General features: G+C 33.6%; 1 protein-coding gene across 1 annotated transcript; it reads right to left on the minus strand.

The window, feature by feature from the left end:
* Positions 1–1,006: 1,006 nt before the first annotated feature.
* On the minus strand, positions 1,007–4,786 carry LOC133295107 (probable 1-deoxy-D-xylulose-5-phosphate synthase 2, chloroplastic). Its single transcript, XM_061493904.1, has 10 exons — positions 4,670–4,786; positions 4,388–4,570; positions 4,092–4,256; positions 3,844–3,994; positions 3,442–3,713; positions 2,915–3,188; positions 2,491–2,798; positions 1,665–1,946; positions 1,280–1,564; positions 1,007–1,173 (listed from the first exon to the last, which is right to left on the minus strand). Exons 1-10 carry the CDS (start codon positions 4,784–4,786, stop codon positions 1,015–1,017), a joined length of 2,196 nt encoding a protein of 731 aa, XP_061349888.1. The 3' UTR covers positions 1,007–1,014.
* Positions 4,787–20,214: the final 15,428 nt, after the last annotated feature.

The following is a 20,214-nucleotide window of genomic DNA, read 5'->3' on the forward strand; positions in this document are numbered from 1 at the left end:
CATTTTTTTATTTAAACACATAATACATTTAATTTATTTTTTTGATATTTTTTATTTTAATTTTTTATTAAGCGATATAAGTTTTCATGATATTTAGTTTTATTTTTTCCTTTATTATTTTATTTTTTATTCTAAGAAAGGCAGAATGTATATAACTTAATTAATTTTCTAATCATGTTAAGGAAGAGCATAAATAAAAAAAATTACAGGCAGTTAAGTGATTAAAAAAAAATAAAAATATATAAGTGATTTGAATTAATAACAGGTGAGGTTTTTTGATTTTTTTTTTTTTTTTTTGAATCAAAGGTCTAAACAGCCCAAGACAACAAAGAAAAACTGACACTAACATACGGATCCTACTGAGAGACTAGAGATCTGCCAGAAATAAACTACATAGATCCGAATTGAAGTAGCTCTCTAGTAAGATCTTCCTATATCCTTTCTCCCATACATATTCCAGCTCCTTCAAAACATCTCATAGCTCTGCTGTAAAAGCTGATTTGATGCTCACTTTATACGCAAATCCGCCAAGCCATTGTCCATCTGACCCTCTACAAAGCCCTCCACACGCTGCAGCACCTGCTGTTCACTTTGCCGCTCTAATCAGTGTTTAATTTAACCCATTCCACGTCAGGAGGATGCCATTTAATATGGAGTGGTGTTGCCAAAAGCCAAAGCCTTTAACTCATTTTACCATCACCTATATCCTTAATTTCTGCAGCCAAATTTCTCGCAACATACCCCGCTCGACTAACAGCGTCCCTCATTCCCTTTATGAACAGTGTCAAAACCTGATCCACTCCTTCCAATCAAGGTTAAAGAAGCTGTGGGTGCTACTCACTTGTCCTTCTTAGTCAGATACACCAAAGCTTTTAAATTACATTATTGCTATACTTTTGGTGATATAATATTTAATTACATGTGCTAAGGTGACACCTAAAATGCTTATTTTTTTTTTTTTTTAAAATTGACACCTAAAATTGAATCACAGGCTTGCATAACTTGTGTTAAGAATTATATCCGTAGGCTAAGAAGCAGACGACTGTCCCATTGCACATTCGTTAATGACAAAGCAGTAGCTGTGATATGGTTCGAACCGAGCCCTGCTACTTCAATTTGATCTGTCTGAGATCCATGGTTGATGTATCTGTCAGGCAGTGTCATGGCTCGCCACTGCACCAAACGAAGAAACTATTGGTTACTACCCTATGCACAATCCATCTACATATAAAGAAGGAACAAAAAGTAATTGAAGAAACGTAACAGAAATTAGTCTTACCTTTAGATTACCATCAAGTAGTCCATTCAAGGCTAGAAAATGAGAAACATGAGAACCAAATCCTCCAATAGATCCCTCTTCAACTGTGATAAGAATTTCATGCTCTCTAGCCAGTTGCCTCATCAAATCTCCATCTAGAGGCTTACAGAACCGTGCATCAGCCACGGTTGTTGAGATACCATGAGCTTCAAGAACCTCAGCAGCTGCCATACAGCTTTGGACCATTGTTCCATAACCAACAAGAGCGACCCTGCTTCCCTCCTTTAAAACCCTTCCTTTACCGACCTATATTTCAAATGTCAATTAGAAACATGTATATATGTAGCTCCGGAGAAAAAAAAACCCAGGAAAATTTTGAAAGTATATATTGAGTTGGAATAATCACCTCAAGTGGCGTGCCTTTATTGTTAGGTGGAAGAATGGAGCCTATACCCTTCCCTCTTGGGTACCTAAAGCAACTAGGCCTGTCATCTATGGCTGCAGCTGTGGCTATCATGTGCATCAGTTCAGTCTCATCTGAAGGAGCCATAACCACCATGTTTGGCAAACAAGCCATGAACGTTGTGTCAAAGGCTCCGCAGTGAGTTGGACCATCAGCACCAACTAGGCCAGCTCTGTCTAACGCAAATCTTACTGGAAGCTTTTGAATGTCTACATCATGTGCTACCTATATATACCACAATCAACACAACAAAGCCAAAGTTAATAACGGGTAGTGTTTGTTGAGATAGATAAAACTATTAATGTAGCCTCACCCAACAGCTTAAGCTTTTGGGTTGAATTGGTTCTTTACATGGTATCAGAGTCTCGGTGTACCGGGTTCGAACCTCACCGCCCCCCACTTTCTTTCAAGTGGAATTTCTTTGTTCGCACAGGTAGGTGGGCCTGTGCATTGTCCACCCTTCAAGCTCAATGGGCTCTCGTGTGAGGGGGCGTGTTGAGATAGATAAAACCATTAATGTAGCCTCACCCAACAGCTTAAGCTTTTGGGTTGAATTGGTTTTTTACCGTGTTAATGCAACCAATTCAAAAGCTTTTAGATTGAATTCACTCATTATCATGCTATTATTGCAACTAGTGATCAAATGGTCACGAATTCAGTTATTACCCATGGTTTAAATTTTTAGGCGAGATAGTTGTTTATTATAATTTTCAGCATGAAAAATGCTAGTTTGGATTAATTAATAATCCAAAGTTTAATAATTTCTGACCTGATCATAACCTCTTTGTAGAAAGGAAGAGTAAATTGCGCAGAAGGGTTTAAGGCCTTCAGCAGCTAGGCCTGCAGCGAAGGTCACAGCATGTTGTTCTGCTATCCCAACATCGAAACATCTATCCGGGAAGCGCTTTTGGAACAAGTTAAGACCAGTACCACCTCCCATTGCTGCATGGATGGCAACGATTCTCTCATCAGCTTCTGCCTCTGCACTCAAAGACTGTGCAAAGTATTCTGTGTAAGAACGCGTACTTGTTTTGGACTTCATCTGCTTCCCTGACTTAGTATCAAATTTCACAACACCTACACAAAACAGAACCCATGAAGCCAATTGCATTATATTTAATGGACAAAATTAAGTACAACTTCGGATTTGAAAAATGTAAAAAATAAAAAGGCTTGTAAATGTAGTTAGTTACCGTGCATCTTGTCAGGCGCAACTTCAGCTGGACGATAGCCTTTTCCTTTCTCAGTGATAACATGAATGAGAACAGGTCCCAGTGTTGGCATGGCCTTTACATTTTTCAGGATCTGCACAAGGTCTTCCACATCATGGCCATCTACCGGGCCAATATAAAAGAGCCCAAGCTCTTCAAAAAAACAAGCACCAGAACCACCTAGCATCCCTCTCATGTAGGAATCCAATTTAGATGCAAATTCATGTGCTTGGCTTCCAATTTGCTTCGTTATGCCCTGTTCATTGGTCACCAAAGTTTAGTTCTAGTATAATTACATCTACTCACTTTTTAGAAATTTATCTAACATGAATAATTTGATTATAAAATTACTTTTGATCAAAACCAAATTTGTAAAATTAAATTATAGTGGCTTATGGTCTATATATGCATCAGTGAAGCGAATTGGGCTTGGGCCAAGAAGTTTATATCCATGATGAAACCAAGAAAGGCTTATAAATGGAGTTCAAGGTTCAAAATTGAACTGTTACCTTTGCGGCTTCACGTAGTTGATGGAACTTAGAATTAGTTTGCAGTCTTGCCAGGGCTCTACTAAGAGCTCCAACCGGTGGAACTGGGCCATCAACGGTTGCAGTGGGAAGAGAAACTTGTTCATTGTCATTTAAGATGATAATAAGATTGGTATCAATAAAACCAGCGTTGTTCATTGCCTCGTATGCTTGTCCAGCCGTCATGGCTCCGTCACCAATTACTGAAATGACATGGTTGTCCTTTCCAATCAAGTCTCTTGCAACTGCCATCCCTGAAAGTGACATGAAAGTTGATTAAAAAAAGTGTATTAATTTGAATCAATGATGACATTAATGATTAGAAAAAAGAAAAACTATATATATATATATATATATATATATATATATATATGTATAGTGTACCTAAGGCAGCTGAAATGCTAGTGGAACTATGACCAACTCCAAAGGCATCATGAACACTCTCATCCCTCTTTGGAAATCCTGCAAGCCCACCGGTCTGTCTAATTGTGTGCATTTTGGACCTTCTTCCAGTTAAAATCTTATGAGCATAGGTCTGTGTCAACATCCACCAGAAAATTAAGGTTAGACACATAAAAAAGATTAAGGTTTATGGTAAAAATACTAAAGGAAAATAATTTGGTAATTATAACCTGATGACCAACATCCCAAATGATCTTGTCTTGAGGTGTGTTGAATACATGGTGAAGTGCCACAGTCAACTCAGCCACACCTAGGCTTGAACTCAAATGCCCGCCAGTCTTTGACACTGTATAAACAATCTCTTCACGGAGTTCATCTGCTAGCGCCTCAAGTTCCTGATTATAATATTAAAATCAAAGTATTCAATTACAAATCCCAATAGAAAAAAAAAAACATGAATAAAATCTATAAGAGCAAAAACAAAACACAAGTTAGTTACTGCTCCTTTTAATAATGCTAGTCCTACCTGAATGGATAGGTTCTTCATGTGGATTGGGTAATTTATGGTGTCCAAAACTGGGGTGGATGGTTTCTCTCCTGAGAAATTGAGAGATCTCCGCAACTGTTGGTTTGTTTCGTAGCTTTTCTTCACCATTGTGCCCTCCTCCTCACCAGCATTGTCTCCTGCAGCAGCTATCACTAGGTTTATCTGAAAAATGAGAATCAAATAACAATAAATGTTACCATCCTTGACTCTACTATAGTTAATTATTTTATTTTATTTTGTTGATTCCAGAATATATCATACCCTCTGTGGGATTGTAGCTGAGACTTTGGTGGTGATGTTTGAGATACTTGGGAAGCAGCAATACTTATACTGAGAATGAAACAGAGGAAGGAAACTAGTTCCAACGAAGGAAGCCATATTAAGCTGGTTTGGAATAAATCTTGTGTTGTTATCTGCTGAGGAGAGAAAAACTACCCACAGATTACACTCTTTGGGTTTGATTGGTGGTGTGAAGGTGCTGATCTGCAGGAGTGCTGTTTGGCAATTTATATAGATAGGTAAGTTGTTCAATAATTAACAGATGAAAGTTGCGCATTTATCACGTGCTGACGTGCACATTTTTCTTGAATGAAAATTGTCGGGCGCGGTTTATAATATAAACTCAAGTTAGATGATACAAGAAACCGGTCATGATTCCGAATGGAATTAAAAATTTATATAAGGCAGATTTATACTTTTCATCCCTTAGTTTAATGTCGAACTTTATCTTTGCCTCACTATTACTATTTGTTTCATTTCTATCTTAAATTCTTTTATAAAACCCACTAAATTTATCTTAAACGACTAACTCCTTTAAAAATAATAACTAATTTTTTTTTTAATATACCACCTTACTTGACTGTAATGCACAAGCCACAAATGGTATCATAATCTCTCCAATTAAGATTTCTTGAAGTTTATAATTAAGACAAATTTGGTAGCTATAAAACAGATTTAACTCTAAACCCAAACGTAAACTAACACTCTCTCTTGAAAAATACAACTTGACAGGTGTTGTACGTGCTAATGTGTTTGTAAATATTACATAGATAAATTCAAATTTAATTTATTTTTAATATTAACTTTTATACTATTATCTAATTATATATTTTAATATCATTTAAAATATGGAGAATGATTTGTTTACAATTTTTTTATATAAATTACACTAAGTATGACCAGTCATACATTCTTTATTGAAGTATGACAAATCATACTTAGTGTAATTTTTAAGAGTTTCTAAACAAAAAAAATTATAAATATAATATTTTCTTTAAAATATTAGTTATTCTTGCATTTATTTTAAAATATTAGTTATTCTTGCATTTATTTTAAAAAATTAAGCTGTTTTTTTTTTTTTTGGTACATTGCCAGGAGGAGGTATCCCCATTCAACCTTCTCCGGGCACCATGCCTTCGGGGTACGGCCCGTTTGGGCTAGCCCCTCATTGTAACAGTGGGTGTACTAAGCTTCGCAACCGGAGGAAGGACGAGACTAATCCCCCAACCGAAGATTTTTTGACTTATCTCTGGCCTCCAAAGACTTTTCAAGAAACTGCTTGAGGCAGGGTTTGATCTCTACACCAAGCAATCCCTTAGGAGCTCAGCTGCCAACTAAGCTACCTTAGGGGTTAAATTAAGCTGTTTTAACTGACATGCATTTGTACGTTTGTATACGCATAAATTCTTCACGCGTGATTAGACATTGAATTATATGATCAGCTTTCACCAAACATGCATTTGTACCTTGTACGGTTGTATGCTTCGAAATAAACCACCCACACAAAGGCCCAATAATGCTTGGAATTATTGGAGAATTGGTTTTCAATGAAATTTAACTACCATGCTCACACATACTATAATGCATAAGCTAACATTTTAGGGGTTAAGTATGGAGATAAGTTATATTTTTTTAATTTTTTATATTATATATTACGGGTAGTACATATTTATAATTGAAAAAAAAAATTCTTTCTTCGCAACAGCTAAAGTGATTGAAGAGAGAGAGAAAAAAAAATAAATTTTCACATTATAACTATGTACTATCTGTGATACATAATATTAAAAATTAAAATGATACAATTTATATTTTTTAAAATGACAAATTTTTTTCTCATGTTTTATTTATTGTATGATTTTATTGAAATTTGGTCAAATTTTTTTTTTCAGTAAATGGTCAGATTTTTTTTTATTAATATCAACATTGCTCTAACCATTACGTGGCTCACTTTTATTATAGGATAAGATATCCACATCACAATACCTCTCTCTTCCTACAATAATCAATAATGTATAAAAGAGAGACTAGCTAGATTCAACACAGCGAGCCAATTCATCTATCTCTAATTCAACAAATATTAATTTTATCCCAAACTAATTAAATTTAATAGTCAAGGAACCCAAATAAGGGCAATAAGAGATTGAGAGAAAATAAACAATAAGTAGGGAAAATAACACACATATATATATATATATATGGATAATAAATAAATAAAAACATAGAAAGAATCTATCATTCCATAATACTAATAATTTTCCTCTACACCATCCTTAAACAAGTCATATGTTAATTTATTTTTTAATTCTTTAAGTCTTGTTTTATTACTTTTCCTAAAGTGAGTTTCAACCAATCTCTGATTCCTTTCATTATTTCATGCTCTCGGTAATAAGTATTTTTTTTTCTTACTAAAGCATTGGGGATGTTTGGTAGATGATATATTTTTTTACTAGGTAAATATATTTACTAGGAATATAGTGGAAAAATGAGTTTGATAGGAAAGTTAAAAAAAAGTTGTTTGGTTGGCTAAAATTTTACCAGAAAAATTAAGTTAAATTTTGTGAGTTTGTATTTGGTTGAAGTTAAAATATTGATGGGAAAAAAAAGGATGAAATGACAAAAATAACCTTATAATTAATTTTTGAATGTTCAGAACGCTTCTGAGCACAAACTCGTGAGTGAATTTCAGAGCAATATTATGTTGGCTTCTGAGCACTAACAGTAGCCCTTCTTTATCAATTCATCTCAAGAAGTTGAAGGCATAAAAGTCTGGATTTAATGCCCAACAATCCTCAGCAATCAAACAGGCGATGAATGATAAATTATCAAGGTTGGAGAGAGCGCCGAAGAGAAAAATTACCCTCTGCTTCTCGAGGTTCTTCTCACGAGGCATCTTTGCCTTTTGCCCATTGCCTCCTCCCATGTCTGATATCGTGCACTGAACATTTCACCTTGTGCAACCCACACATTGAAAAACCAAATTTTGCACAGATGTAAATCTTGATTTCTTCGTCGATGGTTTGTGCAAGGGCAATATTGTCACGTTGCTTCTCTCACTTTCTCCATTTACCCAGTTTTATTGAAATACCATGTTGCAAGTGGTAAACTTGCAAGTGTTCCTCTTCACTTTTTTCACACCATTCACGAAGTCTAGGCAACAGCATTTGATGGAAAAAAATTTAAATTACTTGTACCAAACGAAGGCAACAATGAAACCCAATGAAGGATGACGGGGTATCTTTTAAGAAGACTTGAACCAAACATTACCTTAGAGATTTTTGAAGAATATTCCCAAACCATTTTAATATATGTTCTTTTATATTTTCTCCAACCGGTACTACACCAACTTTTTGTCAATATATTCATTTTTTTTGCTTCTATTACTTTTGTGCTAGTCAATATATAACATTATAAGTCTTATTATTGTTGTATAAAAGTTCTCTTTTAGCCTCAGAAAGATTTTGTGATTAGTTAAAAAACTCGATACATTATATCATTTCATCCAACTTGCTTTAAATTAATGCTTACATCTTCATCAATATCTCCCCTTTTGTAAGAATGATCCCAAATATCTAAATGCCTTCTTTTTTGGTGCCTCCGGTCCTGGTAAAAATATATCCACATCTTCTTTATCTCTTCTGTCTTGTCGTGGCAAACTCACACTACATGTAAATTCTTTAGATTCCAACATGAATCACTATAAGCACAAAATCATTTATAAATAACATACATCATCTTAATTAGATATCTTTTGTTAGCATATCCATTATTGTCAAAAAGTAGTCTAAAAATTTAAAAACGTAGAAACGGTAGAAACGCAGTACAAAAACGTGTTAAAACATAAGTAGAAATGGTCCTTAGTAGAAACGGATAAAAACGCCGTGTAGAAAAGTAAAAATGGTAGAAACGCAAGTTTTTACGTTTTTTTTACCATTTTTACTTAAACTCAATTTTATTATTTTTTTTAATTTTGTTAAACTTATATTTTATTTTTTCAAAAAAACCTATTTTCCATTTTTTTAAATTCAATTTTCTCTTTTAATATTTTTGGACTTATTTCTCATATAGTCATGCGACTTGTATCTTTTAAATATGAAGTTATTTATTAAATTTTGAGTAGTGACTTATGTGATTTTTTTTTCTTGTTCTTCATCTACCAGCATTCGAACCAGGGACATTGTAGCGTTGGCTTCCAACAACAACCATATCAACCACGAATGCTGGTAATTTTTTTTTACATGCATATATATATATGAAAAAATATTTCTACAATTATTTTAGATAACATTATCTATAATTATCTTTTTTTAACTAAGTCTGACCAGTAAGACATAGTTATAACAATAAAGCTGTTCTTTTTTTTTCTCTCCTCAGATATTGTCTGCTGTTGTGGCGAAGAGAGAAAATATAATTTTTATGTCTTACTGGTCAGACTTAGTTAAAAAGGAGTAGCTGTAGACAACCTTATCTAAAGTGACTGTAGAAATATTTAACTTATATATATATATATACATATACATATATATATATATATATATATATATGTATATACATATCTATATAATTTTGTATCTTGACTTTAAATAGTAAAAACTTTACGTTTCGTCTCGTTTCTACGATTTACGTTTCTACCACCCCCTTCCATTTTTACGTAGAAACTCAATTTTGACTACATTGAGCACATCCATAACTAGGGGAAAAAATTAAGACTCAAAACAAAACCTTAATGTAAACTTTTGTGATTGAGAAATAACTTAAATGCGTTAGATTAGAATAAAATTTACCACACTTACAACCAATTTAATCACCGTTAGATTAGAATAAAATTTAATGGTGATTAGTTATCCCTTATAATCTTAATATTTTCTCTCACATCCCTCTCTGTCTGCCTCTCTCTCTAGCTTTCCATCCCCTCACTGTCTGCATCTTTCTCTCTCTAGATTTGGAAGGTTCAATGGCAATCTTTTATTCAACAATTTAGAGATCGACCTCAGGAAAACATATATGAGAGCCTCACCACTTTTAGGCAAGGAAGGATAATAGATGAGTATATATATATAAAAAAACTATAAACCATTTGTGGTAAAGGCTTCCAACACCCTAAAGGAGAAATGATTCGGATACTTGGGCAACATAATATCCAAACTGAGAATGTCCATGGATCCTAAGAAGATTAAGGGTATACTGCAATGGTCTCGGTTTGTCAAAGACAATGAAATTTTTTAAGTCATTCGTTAATCTTATTAAAAAATATTTTTTTTATTACTCAGTTCGCTGATGTAGAGGGGTCCTTTGCTCAGATATGGGCTGCTGCACCTGATTAGTTTATTTCTTCTTACTATTTTGTTTTTGCTTTGTTGTTTTTGGGGCATTGCCCCTTTTGTTTACCCAAAAAAAAATCTAGAGAGAGACAAAGATGGGATGAAAACCTAGAGAGAGAGAGGCACACAGATAGGGGATGTGAGAGAAAAAAATTAAGATTATAAGGGATAATTAACTATTAGATTTAATTCTAATCTAACGGTGATTAGATTGGTTGTAAGGGTGATAGATTTAGCTGGTGTTAAGTATAACCCTCCCCTTCCTTCAATAGTAATACCATCATACGTTTAGTGAAAACTCACCGGGAAACCTTTATTGAAACCATGTTATATATATATATTCTGCCTAAATCTTTTTATGAAAATGTAAAATCTTAAACTAATTAAAAGCCTATTTAAAAGTTAGTATTACACGAAAGGCTTTCATTTCTAGTTTTCAAATGCATCATTTTTAATTATAAAATTATGATATTTGCAATATGATAAATACATTATATTATAATTAATAAATTATAAAAATATTTAATTATATGTTAACTACAAAAGTGTAAATTACACGTTTTTATTGCCCTAGAAAAACTTTGTCTTATGTTAGACCTCTCTCAACACAGCTTTTTGACTATTGTAACCCTTATGTAATAATTAATTATCAAATTGTCATTGATTATAAACTATTTCAAAAATTTAACCTCTTCAGAAAATATAACACTAATCTTCTCATATTTAACTGTTGACCATATAGCCTACCCGGGTAGCCCCTCCCTACCCGGGTATATTTTGAAAAATTATATCTACTCCGACAGGGAGGGCGCTGCCAGGGTAAATAATCGCCAGATTTGCCTCTAACCAAAAGAACAATTCTCCCTATTAATATGCAATATTTAAAGTACCGTGAACTCCATAAACAGAAAGCAGACAAACTTTTGAGAAACGAACCTTCATGCATGCAGATGAACTTTTGTTAGGCTATAAGAAAAATGATAAATTGGTAATCGAGAAGGAGAAATAGCGAGAGAGAAAACATATAGTGTTAGGAACCCGAAAATATAATTGATAAGAATGGATAGAAACCAGAGAATCTGGTATGTGTTTTCAATATTACTAACTCCGGAATAGTGATTATGGGTATTTTTTGGTGGACGAGAAGAACAAAAAGAGAAAAGAAATTACAGAAATGACCAAATTCAAGATTGAGCCCCCTGCATTGGGAGAGATATAAATGGCCAGAGAAAAAGCTCTTCATAAATGAGACCTGAAAGGCTGAATTGAAATTTGAACAAGGAGTTGTTAGAAGAAAGTGAAAATGAATAGAACAACATCAAAGACAGACAAAGGTTTCGACTTTGAAGTTCAAAGAGAGCGAAGGCTTGAACTGGGTTTGAGAGCGAATTTCGGAGAATGAGCAGGATGAAGGGGTTCAAAATACCACCCCAAATAAAAAATATCTTAGTTTTCAGAATACCCACTCCAAGGTTTTCTAACGATTGTACACAAAAAATGATCCCTGATAATCAGAGATAAGAATTAGATTCGGTAAATAATTAATTCTGAGAATTGCTTATATACCCGGGTAGCACTTTCTCTATCTGGGTAAATAATTCAATTTTTTTTTCAGGTTCAAGAAATATATTCGGGTATCCTCCTCTCTATCCGGGTAGGTAAAAAATTTCAAAATATACCGAATAGGAAGGAGATACCCGGGTAGGCTGCATAGTCAACGGTCAAATAGAGGCAGATTGATGTTATATTTTCTGGAAAGGTTAAATTTTTGAAATAGTTTATAATCAAGGTCAATTTAATAATTAATTATTACATAAGGGCTACAATGGTAAAAAAAAAAAAAACCCTCTCAACACGTATATTTCTTCAAAAAAGGAAAGTTGAAATATCTCTTTCAGCGCCCTATTGCTCAAGTGCTTTCTTAACCTCAAATAATTAAATATTTCTCAGGTTGCAAACTGCAAAGTAATGATATAAAAGATAAAGATTAAATAGAGATGGATAGAAATATTAGAGAGAGAAAAATATAAAAAAAGTACAAGTGTGTAATTTTTGAGTACTTTAGGGTGCATTGTCATTTAGAAAAACCTCAGCATGGTGGACAGGTGGAGTATAATTTACTAACTTAAGAAAAACAAAAAAACACCAACTTTTCGGAATTTGGAAGGATCTCCTAATCTTAGCTACTACCACAACAATACATGTGAATATTCTAATAAAAAGAATAAAAAATTCAACGAAGGAAGATGTCGAAACAAATTATCTTCGGTGCGAGGAAGAATCTTTAAAAGAATGAGGTTTTTATCTTTAAAATGATGTAACTATATTGACACGTGTTTTAATAATTTTAAATATTTAATTAATCATTTTTAAATATATATAATTTAAGGAAATTATATAATGATTAAAAAATTAAATATTTTTATTACAAGGAAATATAATTATATTTAATTAAATTATATATCTTCTCTCATTTTATATATTTGATAATAGATTAATATTTTTCATGTTGTAAAAGACAATTTTATTTTCCACACATATATAAAAGTATATATGGAACCTATGTTTTTTTTTTCTTTCTTCTTTTTATATGAGTCTCACATATTTTTATGTATGTGTGAGAGATAAAATTATCTCCTAGAATATAAGAAACATTATTCCCATTAGATGAACTAAGAAATAAGAATAATGTTGTAAAAAAATAATTAATATCTTATTAGATTTTTAAAAATGATAGACAAAATTAAATCAAGCTTATTTTTTTGACATGATAAATATTTTAAAACGGATTATATAAATTAATAGTCTTACTTTAATAGTTATGCTCTTACCATTAAACTTTTTGTTTTAAATTAATCCAACTGAAAGAAAATAGTGGGAAGATTAATTTTAAGTATATATAGAAAATTATTTCAACATGTATCTATAAAATAGTTGGTGTTAAAGACTTTTATATAGCTCGTATAAACTAAAACAACTTAAAAACTATAAATATTTACAAGTTTTATTCGAGAAAATTATAGTAAAAAAATTAAAAAGACAAGTGAGATACATTTAAATGGAAACAAATACAAAGTCAATTAGCCTAAATTCAAAATGAGTACCGATCCATTGAGTAAAAGACTTTGCCTTTCAAATTATTCGTGACCTCGCGGGCTTTCTTAATTCTTTTAATTAAGAGTAAGGGCCATCTGTTCAGTGTATAATTATTGATTCACAACGTGTTGTGTCTCAAAGAAACAAAATGACTGCTGCCATGGCTTGGCGTGATACACGATTCCACGTGATACCCATGATATGTAGTTTGACTACTTTTCTCCAACTTTTGGCAGCATTTAACACATTTAATTTGTTGAGTGGTGTTTTTTTATTAATGCATGGATTCACCCTCATTATTTGGTGTAGGCCTCAAGACAATCGAATCATCTTAACTTCCTTATTATTATGAGAAGATTTTAGAAGAAGGTAAAGGGTTTCTCTCACTTTTATATAAATGCATGAGACCATTTGTAATTTTTACTTAGTGAATTTGAGGATATCTCTACAGAGAAATTTGAGTGAGAATTCTTTAGAGAAGTTTGAGAATACTATTATTGTTGGTGATGTTTGACTGTATCTGTAGTGTAACAAGGGAAACTTAACTCTTTATAATCTTTCTTATAGTGAAAGATTTTCTGAACTAATGTTCCGTGATTTTTACTTCTTCACATAAAAGAAGATTTTTCACGTTAAAATGTGACTGTGTTCTTCTCTGTCTCTTTCCTCTATGTATTTTCATTTTTTTGCTTCGTGTTGGCCGATCTGGTGACTTCAGGCCGACCTGCTAGAACCGAGCTCCTAGCTCGACGTATTGACCCGAGATTCAATTGCTTCTGCATCGACTTTGAAGGACCAACTCGTCCCAACAATGGTATCAGGGCCCGAGTTCAAAGGGTTCTGAGGGAGACAAGATAGAGACTTGTGGAATTGCTCACGACGGAGATATGTTCAAGCTGACCGCGGACAACTTTACTTACTGGAGACATATGATGGAAGACCATTTGTAGTGTAAAGACATGTATGAGCCTATCGTTCATGAAGAGATGCCTGGAGGCAAAACCGAGAAGGAGTTGGAAATCCTGAATCGTAAGGTTGTGGCCATGATCAGGAAATACATTGACAAAAGGTCCACGAATGCGTACTGAGTTATGGACGAAGCTAGAGTCCATGATTTAAAAGAAGACTCTTAGGAACAAAGCACACTTGGTTCGTAGACTTGTGAAGTTGAAACACAAGGACAACATGAGCATGATTGAGCACCTCAACACCTACAAAGGTATCGTGAATCAGCTTTCCAAAGCTAAGATGAAGGTTGATGACAAGATGTAAGCTTTGTTGTTGTTGAGTTTACTGACAGAAAGCTGGTATACTCTAGTAGTGACATTAAGTAACTAAGCTCCTGACGAAAAACTGACAATGGATGCCATAACTGACAGCCTCCTGAATGAAGAAGCTAAGGAAAGAGAATGGGGTGTGACGAGGACCTCCAAGGGAAACGTGGCTAAGAACAAGGGAAGCTCTGACACCCGAGGCCAAAGCAAGAGTCGAGGTCGTGACATACATGATAAGTCTTGAGGCTGGTCTAGCAAAAATACAAATTGAAATGTTTTTACAATGGGAACCTCGCCACAAGAAGCTTGACTTTAGGACTCTATAGAAAGATGAGAAGAACGACAATGTGAAGCTGGATCAAATTGTTCCAAAGAAGAAAAAGGACAAGAGCACCGCTGTGGTGGTTGCCAATGCTAATGTTGAGATCTTCCTCGTTGGAGAAGACAATTTTTTGAATGTAGTTTATGATGATTGTGCTTGGATTGTTGATTCTGATGCCTCCTTCCATGTCACCCCACACAAAGGTTTCTTATCTTCCTATAGAAGTGGTGATTTTAGGGTCGTGAAAATGAAAAATTAAGTGACAAGTAAAATTGTTAGAGTCGGTGATGTAACCCTGACCACGGATGTCGAGTGCCAACTTGTATAGAAGGAAGTAAGGCATGTGCCTAATATGCGTCTGAACCTAATCTTGGTAGGAAAGCTTGATGATGCCATGTTAGTGAACTATTTTGACGGAGGTAGATGGAAGTTGGCCCAGGAAAACTTGGTAGTGGCCCAAGATAAGAAGGAAGGATCCTTGTACGTGATGCAAAGAAGAATCAATGGTAGAGAAGCCAACTCTGTCCAAGATAGACCTAGCATGGAGCTATGGCATACACGCTTTGGCCACACGAGCGAGAAATGATTTCAGATCCTGAACAGGAAGGGACTTCTGACCGGGTTGAAAGGCCAAGTGCTGGAGAGCTACACACATTGCCTAGTTGGAAAGCAGCACAGAGTTTCGTTTGTGAGATCGAATCAACCTAGACGATGCAAATATATTCTTGACCTCATCCATACTGATGTATGTTGCATGTCGGAGATATCCCTTAGAGGAGCTCAATATTTTGTTTTCTTTATTGACGATCATTCCCGCAAGTTGTGGGTGTATTTGTTAAAGTTTAAAGACCAGGTATTCCAAGCCTTCAAAGAATTTCATGCTATGGTGGAGAGGGAGAATGGAAAGGAGCTAAAAGTGGTCCGATCTGACAATGGTGGTGAGTACTGCGACCTATTTGATGCTTACTGTAGAGCAGCCGAGATACTACTTAAGAAGACACCCCCAATACTCCTCAGCTAAATGAAGTTGCTGAAAGGATGAACCAGACTATTGAAGAAAAGGTTAAAAGTATGCTATCTCATTCCAAGTTGCATAAATCATTCTGGGGAGAAGCCGTCAGAACTGCTATTGACTTGATCAATCTCTCACCATCACGGCCACAAGAAGGAGAAATTCCTGAATAAGTCTGCACAGGTCGAAAAATGGCCTATGATCACCTGAAGGTATTTGGATGCCGAGCTTTCGTGCATATCCCTAAAGACGAAAGGGCGAAGCTTGATGCTAAGACTAAGGAATGCATATACCTCGGTTAGCCAAGATGTGAGTTTGGATTTAAACTTTAGGATCTAATCAACAAGAAATTAGTGAATAGTTGAGATGTAATCTTTCATGAGAACGAGACAATCAGTAATATCTCAAAGCCCAAAGTCCGGGTTGCTGTCCGACGTGAAGAACCCGTCCATCCAGTCCGAGTTGAAGCTGGGGGAGAAAACAACCAAGAAAACAATGAAGTAAATGACCAGCAACAAGACGAAGATGATGAGGTCCGAGATAATGAGGTCAGAGATGAGCATATTGAGACAGACTCTTAACATGAAAACCAAACCAGACACTCTACACGAGTGAGACAACCTTCCATAAGGTACCCACATGAAGAGTACATTGTTGTTGTTGAAGATGGAGAGCCTCAAAGCTATGATGAGCTCAGACAAGAAAGAATGGGAGAACACAATGCAGGACGAGATGAAGTCCTTGTATAAAAATCAAACATATGAGTTGACCGAGTTGCCTTAAAGAAGACAAGTTTTAAAGAATAAGTGGGTCTACAAAATCAAACATGAGGAGAACAGCCAAAAGCCAAGATATAAGGCTAGAATTGTGGTGAAAGGCTGCAACCAAAAGAAAAGAGTTGATTTTGAAGAGTTTTTTTCTCCTGTAGTGAAAAGTACTTCGTTTTGAACTATAGTAGCCATGGCAACATCAATGGACCTCGAAGTTGAACATATGGATGTGAAGACGACATTCCTTTACGAAGACCTTGAAGAAGAAATTTATATGGAGTAACCCGAAGGGTTTCGAACTCCAAGCAAAGAAAATCTGGTTGTCCGATTGAAGAAGAGCCTATATGGCTTAAAGCAAGTGCCTCGACAGTGGTACAATAAATTTGAATCCTTCATAACCGAGCACAAGTTAATGAAGATGGAAGTCAACCACTGCATATTTGTTAAGAGATATGAAGCTGGAGACTTTCTAATTTTGCTCTTATATTTTTGACGACATGCTTATTATAGGACAAGACAAATCAAGGGTAGCCGCCTTGAAGAAGACGTTAAGCTCGTCCTTTGCAACAAAAGATCTCGGCCTTGTAAAGCAGATCCTTGGAATAAAGATAATTAGAAACCGACAAAGAAAGCTACTTTGGCTGAGTCAAGAAAAATACATTGAGAAGATCTTGAAAATATTTAATATGAACAAAGCCAAAACTGTGAACACCCCCTTAGCTAGACACATTAAGCTGAGCCATAAGAAATGTCCGAGATCAGATGAAGAAAATGACGATATGTTGAAGATCTCGTACCAGTCCGTCAAAATTTACACACACACACACATATAAAAGTTGGTTTTTTCGACAATTTGAGTCTAAAACGATGTCGTTTTGGGACAAAAATCAATGTATTTTTGTAATTATAATTTAGTTCAAGATTATAACAGTCTTCATCATTATAATTTTTTAATCTTTTAACTCAAAACGATGTCATTTTGGGAGTGAATGTAAATAACGTATCTGCATTCACGGAAGAAACATTAAAGCATATATATATATATAGGATAAACATTTCTATAGCCACTTTAGATAAGGTTATCTACAACTACCCAAAAATTACGTCATTTTAATTAATGAAGGGTGTTTTTATAATTTTAGGTAAATTAATAAAGGGTGTTTTCGTAATTTTGTTTATTTTTTATCATATACATTTGACTGAAACACCCTTCATTAATTCACCTAAAATTACAGAAACACCCTTCATTAATCAAAACGACATAGTTTTTGGGATAGCTGTAGATAACCTTATCTAAAGTGACTGTAGAAATATTTTTTTCCTATATATATATATGGGCAAGATATTCTTACACTGACATAAGAATAAGAAGTCTTACATCAAATCTTGATCATTCATTTGCTTGCATCTGACGGCTCAAATATCTAAGAAATTAGAACCATAAGATATAAATGTTCAACGATCAAGATTGAGATTGTAACTTATACCGATGTAAAATTTTCTTGACCCATATATATATATATATATATATATATATATATATATATATATATATATATATAGGGAAAATATACTCTTATGTTGTAGGAGAGAACTTTTCTCTCTAACACATACATCGATTTTCGTGTTACTTTTTTATTTTTCTATAGTGGGTGGGTCCCACACATGATTATCTCTATTACATGAGAGAGTTCTCTCCTATTGCATGAGATTAATAAAGCCTATATATATATATATATATATCAGTTTATAACAACAAAAAACAATAGTATGTAGTAACTGAGAATAAGTGTGGTGTAGATTCAATCATTTCAATTAATTAATTGGTCGAACATGATCATATTATGAAAGGGATAGGATCCGTTTACAAATTTTTTTTGCAAATTTCACTAAGTACGACCGGTCGCACACTATATGATTAAAGTATGATCGGTCGTACTTAGTGTAGTTTGTAAACAAAAAAATTTGTAAATATAATCTACCTCGTTATAAAAATAGTTTGCACGAAACGTTATAAAATACATAAAAATGTTATGAAATGTAAAAGAATATTAAATAATAGTTTTAGAATTGATTGTTAAAAATGGTCTTGGAAGACCTCCTTTAATTTTAGGTACAACAGTGTTTGAATTGAATTAATCTGAATGGTGAATTGATTGAGGAGACTAATTTTTTTTTTGGTTGTTTAACATGTTAAACTAATTGGTTCAATCAAGTTTTGATTAATATAACGTGTTCAGATTATTATTATGGTCTTGATATTAAATTATAATTGGATAATCATTTGGTTCAATTTAAAATGGTCAAACTATTCGATTTAGATCAATTTTTGTTCTCACAACTATGTTAGTAATTAGCAAAGTCATAATACGAGCTGCCTATATAATTGTTATTGGAATTCAATGTACCAAAAATATATTTCTTAAAGTTGTAGAGTTTATCCAATAGGAAATAACATGATTTTGATTATAATGTAATGGGCGTTCACATAAATAAATATTTAATGATAAGTAATCGTGATTAGGTTGGATGTCATGTCATAAACTATTAAATATATAGATTTGCGTGTCAAATACATACGTGTATGGATATCTCTAGGCTCATTTCGTTATTTGAGGAAATATATTGTACGGATTCTGCTTGAGTTTGCTTTCCAACGCACATCCCACCTTACTTACATATCCCGAGTCATGATTGTCACGGGGTTAATTAAGCTACGTCAATTATGAATGAAAATAATGTCGGCAGGGGGAGCCACGGCGGGAGATTATCACTAATCGATTAAATATTTTATTTCAACTTAAAATTTTAAAACATTGAATTTATTGGTTCTAAAACTCTAATTAATATGTTCGCTCTCTACGAAAGCCTTTTTGAGTACTCTTAAGTTCAAGTATTCAACCCACTTAATCCAAGTTCAACTTAGCTTTGATACCGTTGTTTTGTGGGTCTAGGAGAGTCCATGATGGAAAACTATCATTAATGGGCAAAACTAGATAAATTACAACAAGTGGATTCAATACTATATCTCAACCTAAAAACTTAAAAATTGGATTCACATGTCCTCTTATTCATATAATTTTCATTTAATCCATTGTCAACTAATGCACTCTGCATGACTTCATCGTACTTGAATATTCCAACAAATATAAAATAAATAAGAAAGAGAAGATAGAGTTAAATTTAAAAAATATATATATATATATAGGGGAGAGTTATATTTACAAATTTTTTATTTACTAACTCTTACAAACTACACTATGTTCCCCCGGGAGAAAAATAGGTTATACTATTTCTCCTGGGAGTACATAGTATAATTTGCAAAAATTTGTAAACGGATCATTCTCTCTCTCTCTCTATATATATATATATATATATATATATATATATATAGTAATACTTTCTTATATTGTTGGAGAAAGTATTTCTCATGTCACTCATACATCGATATGTGTGTTTTGTTTTTTATTTTAATTTTAATTTTTTAATGATGGGACCTACCTTAAACATGTGTGTATAGAAAAATTCCTTTTCTCATGAGAAAGGATAAAAACAAAACCCATATATATATAAAGGGTTTTGTATCTATAATTTAACATGACCACAACAACTTTCCTACACACACAACATTTTGTGGGACCCACAATTTTTGAAACCAAAAAAAAAAACTTTGGCACGCAAAACGAATCTCTATAACATAACACAATCACTTTTCCTACAACATAACTCTTATTA

The sequence above is a fragment of the Gastrolobium bilobum genome, unplaced genomic scaffold (genome assembly GCF_033153095.1).
Source record: "Gastrolobium bilobum isolate Gb01-03AN ecotype WA unplaced genomic scaffold, APGP_CSIRO_Gbil_v1 utg913, whole genome shotgun sequence".
Lineage (NCBI taxonomy): Eukaryota > Viridiplantae > Streptophyta > Magnoliopsida > Fabales > Fabaceae > Gastrolobium > Gastrolobium bilobum.